This window comes from Budorcas taxicolor, chromosome 17 (assembly GCF_023091745.1).
Source record: "Budorcas taxicolor isolate Tak-1 chromosome 17, Takin1.1, whole genome shotgun sequence".
NCBI lineage: Eukaryota > Metazoa > Chordata > Mammalia > Artiodactyla > Bovidae > Budorcas > Budorcas taxicolor.
The window spans coordinates 18,480,383-18,493,396 of NC_068926.1; the positions used below are offsets into that span (position 1 = coordinate 18,480,383).

The window sequence follows — 13,014 nt, forward strand, 5'->3', positions numbered from 1 at the left end:
CAATGTGCTCTGGATGCAAGAGGTGCTCATGTCTTCTCCCCTTCTATTCTGGAAACACTAGTGTTTTAATGCGTTTATTTTTCTCTATTACTCATAGTCTCTGTAACTGCCTTTGTACCCATACACCAAAAAAGTCCCAATAAAAAGCTTCAGGCTGTCACTTTCTTTAGAAAAATTTAGTTCTCCTGATACTGAAGAAGTGTTATATATGCTCATAATTCCATTTCCCTAAGGTTCCTGAAGACTCATGCCCATTTTTCAGATGAAGAAAGTAAAGGTCATCAGTCTGTGCCAGACCGTGACTGCACATCAGGGTCCAACAGCAGCAAGGCCCCCAGCCCCGCAGGACAGGGGACGTGCAGTGGAACTCAGCCTAGGTTCTCCAGTCATGACCATGACCTCTCTTTCCCCTATCCAGGGGCAAGGTATTCCCCAGGCACTCATCTCTGGATGGTTTCTTGAAAATGACAGATTTTTTTTTTTCTTTTTACTTTGTAAAGTCCATTTTCACAGCCAGCTGTGTCTTGTGCAATTAGTTGAGGACTCTCTTCTCTAGCTACTTTATGTGTCTGCTGACTTCCTCCACCATCTGTGGCATTCCTGCAAGAGGCAAGTCATGGTGGTGGTCCATGGAAAGCCCCAGACACAGACAGGTCAGGTTGCTTTCTACCCACATGAGCAGCCATGACTTCAGCATGTGCTTCTAAAACCAGTGCTCAGCACACATCCACTGATGTTAGGATACTTCCCCCTCAGAGCAAATTTCAGGAAATCTAAAAGGTATGTTTCTATAAAGCCATTGCAAAAAAGAGAGAGAATTGTATTTCTTTTAATGGAACAAATGGCACCATCTAACCTTGAGAGTGGAAACATCTCCTATAAGCATTTGCACAAAGGAAGGTGAAATGTTAGAAGTGCCTCAGTTTCTTGGCAATATCGATGTCCAGGTATTCATCCAGAAAGCTGTTCAAAATCCCCACGGCACCTAGGACAGTCAACAAGGCCAAAATCCCCAGACTCAGCCGGAAACCAGTGATCCTGTGGGCAGATATGAGAGAGACAAAGGTGATGAATAAACAGGGTTGCAAGGAGGAAGCTGGGGAGCCTGGAGCAGACCTCTCCTATGAATACTGCCCAGAACTTCTATGCTGTTGCCATTCGAACATTTTGATTCATCAAATAAATTAGAGAAGATGCCTACCTCCTTTGAACATTCAAAGGATTATCAAGGCTGTGCAGGATTATTTCCTCGGCAACTTTTGGGAGATAGGGCAAAATGTTTGCAAGGATTTAAAGTGCAGTGGTCAAAGAGTGCACACTTAGAGCACAGTTTTATCCCTTCAGTTTTCTGCCTCACACCTAAGTGTGGAGGCCTGCTGAGACTTGGCCGTGGGTAGGCGCAATGGCACCCCACTCCAGTACGCTTGCCTGGAAAATCCCATGGGCGGAGGAGCCTGGTAGGCTGCAGTCCACAGGGTCGCTAGAGTCGGACACGATTGAGCGACTTCACTTTCACTTTTCAGTTTCATGCATTGGAGAAGGAAATGGCAGCCCACTCCAGTGTTCTTGCCTGGAGAATCCCAGGGACGGGGAGCCTGGTGGGCTGCCGTCTCTGGGGCTGCACAGAGTCGGACACGACTGAAGCGACTTAGCGGCAGCAGCAGCAGCAGGCAACATGCATCATTTTTGTCATCACAGCCATAGGTGCTACACTACAGGAACAGGAGGCTAATATAGACCATCCTGCTACTTTCTGTCCAAATACACAACTCTTGGGTGCTCCTTACCTTTTTTTAGCAGCTTCTGCATATCCCCAGAAATACTGGTGACGGGAATAGATGTACACCAGACCCAGACAAGTAGCAAAAACTAGAGAGAGAAAAAAAAAAAAATAGCAAAGACACAGAACATGATGGGAGACTCTCAAAATGTGGTGTGAAAACTGAGGCAACACTCCCAAAGCGTGTATCTGACCAAAGGCTTGTGTGTAGAATATATAGAGAACTCAGACAATTCAATAATGGAAAAAAAAAAACAAAACATTTTTAAATGGGTAAAATACTTGAATAGAAGATTCACATAGCAATATAAGCAAGTGTACCAATAAGCACATGAAAAATTGTTCAGCATTATTCAACATCATTTGATATCAGCAAAACTGCAATTTAAAACCACAATGAGGGGGCTTCTCTGGTGGTCCAGTAACTGCTTAAGACTCCGTGCTCCCAATACAAGGGGCCAGTGTTTGAAGGGACTTAGCAGCAGCAGCAGCAGCAAGAACTAGATCCTGCATGCTGCAACTGAGACCCAGTGCAGCCAAAAAAAACAAAAACAAAAAAACAACTTGAAAAAATGTTCCCTCTCATTTAAAAATAAAAATAAAGCCATAAGGAGATGATACCACTGCACACCTACCAGGGTGGCAAAAGTTTTAGAAGAATGACTGCACAAGATGGGGATGTTGGAATCCTCATACGTTATTGGTGGGAATGCAAAACAGTATGGCCGCTTTGGGAAAAGATCTGGTAGTTTCTTAAAAAACCAAACATAACTTTTTGACCCAGCAAGTCCTTCCTTTTCTGTGTATTTACCCAAGAGAAATGAAAGCACATATCCATAAAAAGACCTGTTCAGAATATTCACTGCAGCTTTATTCATAACAGCCAAACACTGGAAACAGCTGGGAATCCATCCACAGGAGAATGGATAACAGAACTGTGATAACCATACAATATGGAACCCCACTGTCGATAAAAAGAAATAGACAACTTGAACAGCATGGTGAATCTCAAAAACATTTTGCTGAGTGAACGAAGCATTATATGATTCCAATTATGGAAAGTTCTAAAGTTGGCAAAACTAAACTATGATGAAAAGCATCAGAGTACTGTTTGCCTCTGAAAGGGACTGGGAAGAACCTGAGGAAACTCTCTGAGTGGTAGTCATGTTCCACATCTTGATAGGGATCTGAGTGACCCAGGTTTATACATTTGTCAAAAGTCATTAAATGGTACACTTGAGATTTGTGCGTTTAACCAAATGCACATTTTATCTGAAAGAAATATGGAATGCAGGGTGATGTTCTGTCATCTTGTCCAGTAAAAAACAATCTCAGTATCTTTCTTGTACTAGGGACCCTCTCTTTTCCTCACCAAGTCGCAGATGCAAATCGCCAGAGCCCTCTTGAAAACACCAGAAGTCTGTTTGTGGGACTCTGGTATGGTGGATAAAAGTAAACTCATAATTTTACTAGGTCACAAGCTTTTTTTGTTTGTTTCTACTACATACTGTACCAAGTATCCTTATTCTAAGGTTTGAGGTTAGCAGTAAAAAAAGACACAAGCTCCCTGCCCTTATGGATTTATCAGCAAAGACAAAGGGGAAAATGAGAAGAGAAGCGCAGACTTGAATACGCTATGCAGGAAACAAAGTGGGGTGGCCAGGGGGAGCTGGGGGCCCATCTTTAGGAAGGGGTCAGGGAAGGCCCCTCTGAGGGGTGCTGTTTGTGCTGGGCCCTGAAGGATGAGAAGGACAGGGTCTGGCAAAGAGCTGGAGGAGAAGGGCTGGCAGGGCCACCTGGCCTCTGAGGAAGGGGAGATTCTGAGCGCACCAGGGTTCTTGAAACTCCCTTTCTAAGCAACTACTCCCACAGAGTCAATGAGAACTGGTCAAGGCAGTAATAGGCCACCTAACTCTGGATGAGAAAGAATGAAAATTACAACGAGATACCCAAGAAACCCTTCCCTGACAGGCAGGCAGCCTCATTCAGCCCATCACAGTGAAATCCAAATGGCACAGGCCAAATGCCATCACCAAAAGGCTCTTTTCTTATTAGTTGTGAATGTGGTCTCACCTGACAAGAAATTACCCTCTCTGCCTTTAAGGGATTAAAAAAAAAAAACCAAGGTGAATTGGAATAGAGTTAAGTCTTTCTCTGCAGGATATTTTATCTGAAATTTCTCAGTTGACAGTAAAAAAAATTGTGACAGGGTTGGTGGCTCAGAGGTTAAAGCATCTGCCTGCAATGCGGGAGACCTGGGTTCGATCCCTGGGTCGGGTAATCCCCTGGAGAAGGAAATGGCAACCCACTCCAGTATTCTTGCCTGGAGAATCCCGTGGACGGAAGAGCCTGGTGGGCTACAGTTCACAGGGTCGCAAAAAGTCAGACACAACTGAGCGAATTTACCTTGCCTTTGAAAAGCAGTTAAATTTTGGTTGATTTAAATAAATCTTAGCAATCAAATGTCAAATGCAAATAAGGCCATGAGAGTTATCAGAGAAAAAAGAGATTGAATTTCTCCAAAAAGGTAGTTGGTGCTAATCTGACCTGTGAAAGGGCTAGGCAGAGTTTCATTAAAGCTCTCAGCTCCCCAGGGATCCCCTATTCAAATAGAAAATGGATATTTACAAACATCTACATCCAGTAGACCACAATCTTGGAAACTCCTAAGAAAAAGCACATGGGTTGTTGGTCAAATACCTCTAAACCCTGCTCTGAATTTGAAAGGTAATTTTCTCCTAAACTGGTGATAGCTAAGGTGGACAAAAGACTTAACCACTCTGTACTTCAGTTTCCTCATCTATAAAGCAGAAATTATGGAACCTACCTCATAAGATGCTTACTCCTTGGAAGAAAAGTTATGACCAACCTAGAGAGCATATTCAAAAGCAGGGACATTACTTTGCCAACTAAGGTCCGTCTAGTCAAGGCTATGGTTTTTCCAGTGGTCATGTATGGATGTGAGAGTTGGACTGTGAAGAAGGCTGAGTGCCAAAGAATTGATGCTTTTGAACTGTGGTGTTGGAGAAGACTCTTGAGAGTCCCTTGGACTGCAAGGAGATCCAACCAGTCCACACTGAAGGAGATCAGCCCTGGGATTTCTTCGGAAGGAATGATGCTAAAGCTGAAACTCCAGTACTTTGGCCACCTCATGGGAAGAGTTGACTCATTGGAAAAGACTGACGCTGGGAGGGATTGGGGGCAGGAGGAGAAGGGCACAACGGAGGATGAGATGGCTGGATGGCATCACTGACTCGATGGACGTGAGTCTGGGTGAACTCTGGAGTTGGTGATGGACAGGGAGGCCTGGCATGCTGCGATTCATGGGGTCACAAAGAGTCGGACACTACTGAGCGACTGAACTGACTGACTGACCTCATAAAGGGTTTTTAATCCTGTAAGTGGTACATAAGACATAATATATGTATGACACTTAAAAACAAAGCTTGGCAGGGACTTCCTTGGTGATTCAGTGGTTAAGAATGTGCCTTCGAATGCAGGGGACATGGGCTTGATCCCTGGGGAACTAAGATTCCACATTACATCAAGGCTTCTGAGCCTGCATGCCGCAACTACTAAAGCCCACAGCTACGCAGGAGCCTGGGCTCCGCAACAAGAGAATCCCACATGCCACAACTAGAGAGAAGTGCCCACATACCACAACTGAGACCCAGAGCAGCCAAGGAATTAATTTTTTTTAAAAAGTACTTGGCATGAAGTACTCAATACATATTAGCTATAATAACTAGGGTGAACTGTTAATTCTGTGTTCTGTTCCTGCAGATAAATTAGAATTTATAGAGTATTAGACTTGAAGACAAAAATCACATGTCATCTGCATTCTGGAGTCCCCCACATCTGGTTTGTTCCAAGTTTTTATTAAAAAAAAAAAAAATCACGGAATTAAATTGAAATGAAGCCAAAGTTAGCCTATCTGTACCACACGGCTCTTTGATGCAAACAGACAGTGCTTCTTTTGCTTAAAACAATTTCCAGGATCCATAGATGTGTAGGTGAATATCTGCTACTTAATGGCTGTAAGGACCACAGTCATCATGAGAACAGAGTTGTCTTTTAAACTTACCTTGGTTGAAATACCATCCAGCCATCCACAATGTAATTATGAATATTGGGTAAAACTCCACACAGTTTTGCCTGCAGGAAAAAAATAAAGATGTAGGTTATTCTATGAGAAAACTATACACCAAAGCAGTGAATTTTCACCTCAAGGTAAATGTCCAGCCTCTTCTTACAAAAATAACACAAGAATTAACCTAAAGAGCATAAGTGTCCTTATAGGTAAAAGTAGTCTTTCAAGTGAATGAGTGAGTCGCTTAATCGTATACGATTCTTTGGAATCCATGGACTGTAGCCTGCCAGGCTCCTCTGTCCATGGAATTCTCCAGAGAAGAATACTACAGTGGGTAGCCATTCCCTTCTCCAGGAGATCTTTGTGACCCAGGGATCGAAACCAGCTCTCCTGCATTACCAGCAGATTCTTTATCATCTGCACCTCTAGTGTTTCAAGGTGAGACTCAAACATTTTTCAAACCTCAGAGCAGGGCCAAGAATCACTCTTTTACATGTAAGTTGCCAGCAGTAGAAACGAATTTTAGCTCTTTTCCAAAAGACAGGCCTAGAGATGATTCCAATTCTGAGCCTAAAGATCATTTTGCATCTTGTCTAAATAACCCAGTAGATAGTTCATTCATATTAAGTGGATTTCTTGCCCGGAAATCTCTTGCATCCATTGCCTTCCATTTGAGTTGCTCATCATATTAAATGGTTTTCAAAAAAATCCCCTAAAACCTCCTGAAATGAATGAAGCATATTCCATTCTGATTTTATGGAGGAAAAAACTAAAGGCTGAGAACCCAAGCTGACAATGCCTCCCAGAGAATCAGAGGAAATCTGTGTCGTCTCCAGACCCCAAAGCTCTGTCCTAATGTCAAGTCAAATTGCTTCTATTCATAGAAGACTTGGGTGGAAATTTTGATACTATTTTAAGCAAAAGGGAATCATTATCTGGGAACTATAATTAATTCGTCTGCACCTAGCAAAAAGGAAAAAGATGAATTATATTCATCTTCCTTCCTGTGCTATGCCCCCAAGTGATCTTGGTTAGGTTGGCTGAGCTCTCTGCTGACAATATCACAACGAAGTAAAAGAAAACTTTAATGTAACGTGTAATAAGGTCTTAAGTCGATCCTGGTGGAAGAGTCTTAGTCTACAGGATTAGAAATGATCCTACATCCTTCCTTTAAGGATGCATGTAGGATCCTTAAGCCTTAAAGCTTGAGTATGTGAGGTTACGAGGCAAACGACCAAGAAACAGTTGATCCTTGTTCTTAAAGGCTGAGTCTTCTAACCCAGGTCACCTTGAATGATTCTTTTCTCTCTCTCTCTCTCTTTTTTCCCTCTTCTTTCCTCAATGTGGCGGGGTAGTTGGGGGGGGGGGGGTGTTTTGGTTTGGTTTGTTTTCTTTCGTGACCAAGATGCTAACATGGGAGGCTCTTAAACTTCCCTCCTCCCGCAGGTGCAATGAATGTGCAGACACACACAGAGCAACTCCTTCTGTGAGAAATCCTGAAACCAGCTGAATGACTCGTACACATCAGGCAAATAAGAAAACAGCCATACTGGGAGTTCCCTGGTGGCCTAGTGGTTAGGATTCCAGGCTTTCACTGCTGTGGCCCAGGTTCAGTGCCTCGTCAGGGAACTGAGATCCTGCAAGCTGAGTGGTGTGGCCAAAAAAGGCCACACATATCCCCCTCACCCCTATCATCATCAGCATCATACAGCATCATACATTCAGGAGGAAATCCTCAACCCCAAGCTTCTCCCTGAGGAGCAAAGGGGTTAGACTGCACATCTCGCACTCCAGGTTTAAAGACTTCCGCCTGAGGGCTGGTTTTCCCAAAATGCAACCCCACAGGGCTTGCATCCATGAGACCCACAGGACTGTAGCAAGCAAAGAAGCATTTCTTAACAGAGTACATGAACACTCAGTACAGCTAACCATCTGGGGCTCAGTGCAGAGGAAGCAGGCAAAAATCATGTCTCCAGTATTCCTCTAGAGAGGGCCTGCCTCCATACTTACAAGCGGATGCCTGGAGACCCTGCTTCTAGTTTAGCACATATCCAGGGGCTAGATGAGATCCTCCCTGGAGCCCATGGGAGCTGATGGGCACTGCCCTTACCTACTGCCTTCAATTCACTCCATTGATAAAACGAGATTGCCAGCATCTGTCCAGAAGGAGTTTGCACACACATCTGGCACCCTAGCTTTTGCAGTTGCTCCCGAAGGGACAGGCCCCCAAACTACCCAGCTCTGATAGCCAATGAGGCTTGCATACACAGGCCCTATAGGACCATCGCAAGCAATGAAACAGTTTTAAACTTAGTGGGCCAGAAGCAGGTGGGAAGATATATTCAAACTGTTGAAAGAAAAAACTGCCAACTAAGAAAACTCTACCCTGCAAAGTTGTTCTTCAAAATTGAGGGAGATATAAAGAATTTTAGAAACAAAATCTGAAGGAGTTCATCACCACTAGACATGTTAGAGATGTTAAAGGGAAGTCTTCAGAAAAAAACAAATACTATATGATATCACTTATGGGTGGAATCTAATAAAATACAGCAAACCAGTGAATATAAACAACAACAAAAACCAAAACCATAGAACTCATATAAGAAGACTTAGGGGAAAATATCCTTGACATTAGCCTTGGTAATTATTTTTTTGGATTTGGCACTAGAAGCAAAGGCAACAAAAACAAAAATGAACAAGTGGGACTAAATCGAACTAAAAAGCTTCTTCAGCAAAGGATGTCACCGACAAAATGAAAAGGCAATCTGTAGAATGGGAAAAAAATACATGCAAACCACAAATTCGATAAGGGGTTACAACCCAAAATATAGAAAGAACACATACAACTCAATAGCAGAGAAAATCAAACAATTAAAAAATGGGCAGAGAACCTGAACAGACATTTGTCCAAAGACATAAATGACCAACAGGCACATGAAAAAGTGCTCAACATTGCTAACCATCAGCAAAATGCAAATCAAAACCATAAAGAGATATCACCTCACACTTCTTTAAATGGCTATTATCAGAAAGACAAGCAACAGTGCTGGCAAGAACTTGGAGAAAAGAGGAGCGTTATACACTGTTGGTGAGAATGTAAATTGATGTGACCGCTATGGAAAACAGTACGGAGATTCCTCAAAAAAATTAAAACTAGAACGGCCATATGATCCAGCAATCTCACTGCAGGGCAAATATCCAAAGGAAATGAAATCGCTATCTTGAAAAGACATCTGTATTCTCATCTTGATTACAGTGTTACTCACAGTAGCCAATATGGAAACAATCTGAGTGTCCAACAGTGGATGAATGGATAAAGAAATATGATATACATGATGGAATGTTATTCAACCTTTAAGAAGAAGGAAATCCTGCCATTTGCCACAACCTAGGCAAACCAGCAGGGCATTACACTAAGTTCAATAAGCCAGACAGAGAAAGACAAATAGTGCCTGGTACCACTTACATGTGGAATCCTAAAAAAAAAAAAAAAAAAAAAAGATAATCTCATAGAAACAGAAAATAGAATGGTGAGTGCCAAGGACTGAGGGTGGGCAAAGTAGAGAGAGCCTAATAAAAGGGTTCAAACTTTCAGTTATTAAATTAATAAGATCTGAGGATCTAATATGTAACATGGTGACTCTAGCTGATAACACTTTATTGTATCATTGAAGTCTGCTAAGAAGGTAAAACTTTGGCCACCTGATGCAAACAGCCAACTCTTTAGAAAAGACCCTGATGCTGGGAAAGATTGAGGGCAGGAGGAGAAGGGGACGACAGAGGATGAGATGGTGGGATGGCATCACTGATGCGATGGACATGAGTTTGAGCAAGCTCCAGGAGATGGTGAAGGACAGGGAAGCCTGGAATGCTGCAGTCCATGGGGTTGCAAAGAGTCGGACATGACTGAGTAACTGAACAAAAGAAAGTAAAACAGAAGTGTTTTCGCAAAAAGAGTAAATACGTAAAAGGTAACAGACATGTTAATTAACTCAATGGGGGAAATTCTTTCACAAATTATGTGTGTGTCAGATCATCACGTTGTATACTTTAAATATCGTACAATTTTAATTTGTCAGTTATACCTCAATAAATCTGAAAAGAAAACCTCTAACAAAAAAAAAAGAACAAAGCATAATTATAAAGTGTAATTCTTTCCTCATTCTCCATAAAATCTACAGGAAATTGCAGATGGGTCAACTCAACCTTATTAGTTTTTGACTCAACTACATGAGAAAAAACTCCCTGATAATCATTCAGCCATCTCTTAAAGCTGGGTAAGAAAGCTGCATAATTAACTGCATAACTCAGTGCTCATATAAAGCCCACGGCCGGTGCAGAGTCAGAAGCGCGAGTGGACCTTTCTAACCCCTCACCGGCAATGACGACAGTGAAGTCACCCACTCAACCCTCTCAAAGCCGGGGGAGCAATCATCAGACCCCTGGCACATCAGAAATGCGGAATACAAATGTCAAAAGCTTTCCTCTTCATTGTCTACTCCTGTCTTTAAAGTCTCGAAAGACCGACAGAATGACCTAAGGAATGTCTCATCCAGACTCTGACACTGACACCCTCACAAATCATTGCCACAACTTTCTCACACTTGGGGAAAAACGGAGATTTGCCTTTCTGCCCTTTCCCCGCCCATCACTATTTCGCTTGTGATGGTTGCTTTCTCACTAACGTAGGTCGCTGCAGTTGTTTAAACAAAAAGACACTTCATAAATGCGAGTGGTCAGAATAATTACAGCTATGTTAAAAATCACCTCCTTTTCCTCCGCTAAATCCATGGACCTGTCTTCCGTGAAGCAGAAGAGAATAATAGCAGAAGAATGCTCTATTTTCCACACTGGATGTTTCTGTGATCCTTTTTGGAAACAAAACACAATGGTCCTTTTATCTAGAACCTTCCCTGGTAGCTCAGTCGGTAAAGAATCTACCTGCAGTGCAGAAGACCTAAGTTCAATCCCTGTGTTCGGAAGATCCCCTGGAGAAGGAAATGGCAACCCACTCCAGTATTCCTGCCTGGAAAATGCTATGGACAGAGGAGCCTGGTGGGGTACAGCCCTTTTATAGTCCTTCCATCCAGTTTGTAAAACACCTTGCTGGGCTGTGCTTAGTCGCTCAGTCGTGTCCAGCTCTCTGTGACCCCATGGACCGTAGCCTGCCAGGCTTCTCTGTCCATAGGATTCTCCAGGCAAGAATACTGGAATGGGTTACCATGCCCTCCCCCAAGGGAGTAAAACACCTTCCAATATTCCAAATTTAATGGTTAAGTTTTTCCACAACACGACTCAAAATTAGCCACAATTGAGATTAAAAAAAAAAAAAAATCACCCTTGAAAGCAGTCCCTTTTATTCTTCATAAAAATCTCAACTATTTGGAAGGGTTTTTTCCCCCACTGCACTAGTGGTCCTGGCTGGGCACGTGAGGTAGAGCGATGGTGTTATATAAAAGCATCCTAGCCAAGCCCAGGCAACTCTGCAGAGACAGAACCTCTCGGGTCTGTGACCCCTGTGGGCATCCTTCCACACGTGCTGAGATGTACCAGCACTTTCGTGTCTCATCTACAAGAGGAAGAGGGCCTCTGAGCAAGAAGGGGTGAGGAAAGAGGAGAACAAACATATGTTCAAGGGTCTCCTGCACACCCACCCAAGCCAGGGAACCAGTTTCACCCCTGAGTGGAGACCAGGCTGAAAGCTGAAGGACGGTCTTCATGAAAGGACTGCAGAGACTCCAGACGCCAGCAGTGCTGTGCCGCAGATGACAGAAGTGGTAAAGAGCTGGGGAGAGCCACCGCCCCCACCTCCCGCTGGCCCAGACCACAGAGCACCCAAGAGCAGTCACGGAAGGCTCTAGAACCTGGGAGGGGTCCCGCCCTCACAAGACAGGGGCCCTGGGATAGGGCAGTGGCACGGCCCCTCCCGTCCAACAGCAGCCAGCAGGCCTGTCCCTGCCCACATCCCTGGAGCTCCAGGGAGTAACCGAGAAGATGGGGAAAGGGGTGCCAAGGCCCAGAGGAGCAGGGGCGACTGGCGCTCACGGATACTCGGGCAGGGATGTGAGAGTCACTGCATCAGTGCTGCCGGAGGGCAGAGCCTGGAGCGTTGGGGCGCCTTATCTCTGCACCCTCCTCTCCTAAGGAATGAGCCTCCAGCAGTGAATCACTGCTGGGCTCGCCCTGACCCCATGTCCCAGGTGCGCTCATTGTACTTTTCTCCTGCTCCCTCCTTTCTGACTTGCCCTAAGCCCTGAGGCTTTGTCCACTTCCACTATCACCTTTCAGATCAAAAAGAACTTTCTGCCAGCCAGCCTGAGCTGTCTGCACGCAGTCACATCCAACTCTGTGAGAACCATGGACTGTAGCCCTCCAGGCTCCTCTGTCAGGGGATTTCGCAGGCAAGAATACTGGAGTAGGTTGCCATTTCCTTCTCCAGGGGATCTTCCTGACCCACCGATCCAGCTCGACTCCCCTGTGTCACCCGCATTGGCAGGCAGATTCTTGACCACTAGCGCCACCTGGGATAGCCAGCCTGGGAGCCCGCTATTTCTAACCATTGATGACTGCTGAAGACACCAGGTATTGCTTGGCCCTAAAATAACTGGAATCCCATTCTAGCTGCTCAGTCTGACTTCCTGCATCCCCTTCACCATGTGACCACATCCTTGACCACCAGCACTTGCGGGCCTCCGCAGACCCCACAGCTAGGTTAAGTGGTCCGTGCCTGGATGTATGCCAGGACAGCTCATTCACAGTGAGCCATCTACAGACGCTGTTTAACTCAGGGGAACCAAATTCTGAAAATGTGTTCTTCGCAATCCTATTGGTGACTAATTACAGTCACATTGACAGGAAAACCAAAATGAAAATAACTGATACTTTCTTTTTGGACATGAAGCCAGATCTATTATTACAGGAGATTCTCAGGAAAAACTCCTTATGGACAGAAATGGGGCAGAAATTGGCTGGCAACAGCTGTGTCAGTTTCCCTTTGCACGGGAGCAGAGTGGTTCTGACCGCTGCTGGGCTGCCCCCCTTCCTGCGTGTCCACTCTTGGGGAAGACACGTGTGTCCACTATATTCCCTGCTGAGAGTCCTTTTTGCACTACAGTCCTGTGTGCCTTGATATTTAGTTCAGTTC

General features: G+C 44.4%; 1 protein-coding gene across 1 annotated transcript in view; it reads right to left on the reverse strand.

Moving 5' to 3' along the window:
* Positions 1-813: 813 nt before the first annotated feature.
* Positions 814-13,014, reverse strand: part of MGST2 (microsomal glutathione S-transferase 2) — a 34,824-nt gene continuing 22,623 nt past the window's right edge. Inside the window, exons 3-5 of the mRNA XM_052654686.1 lie at positions 5,865-5,935; positions 1,788-1,869; positions 814-1,038 (exon numbers count right to left, since the gene is read on the reverse strand). Coding sequence (XP_052510646.1) covers positions 909-1,038; positions 1,788-1,869; positions 5,865-5,935 — 283 coding nt within the window. The 3' untranslated portion in view covers positions 814-908. The remainder of the gene's footprint in view (positions 1,039-1,787; positions 1,870-5,864; positions 5,936-13,014) is intronic.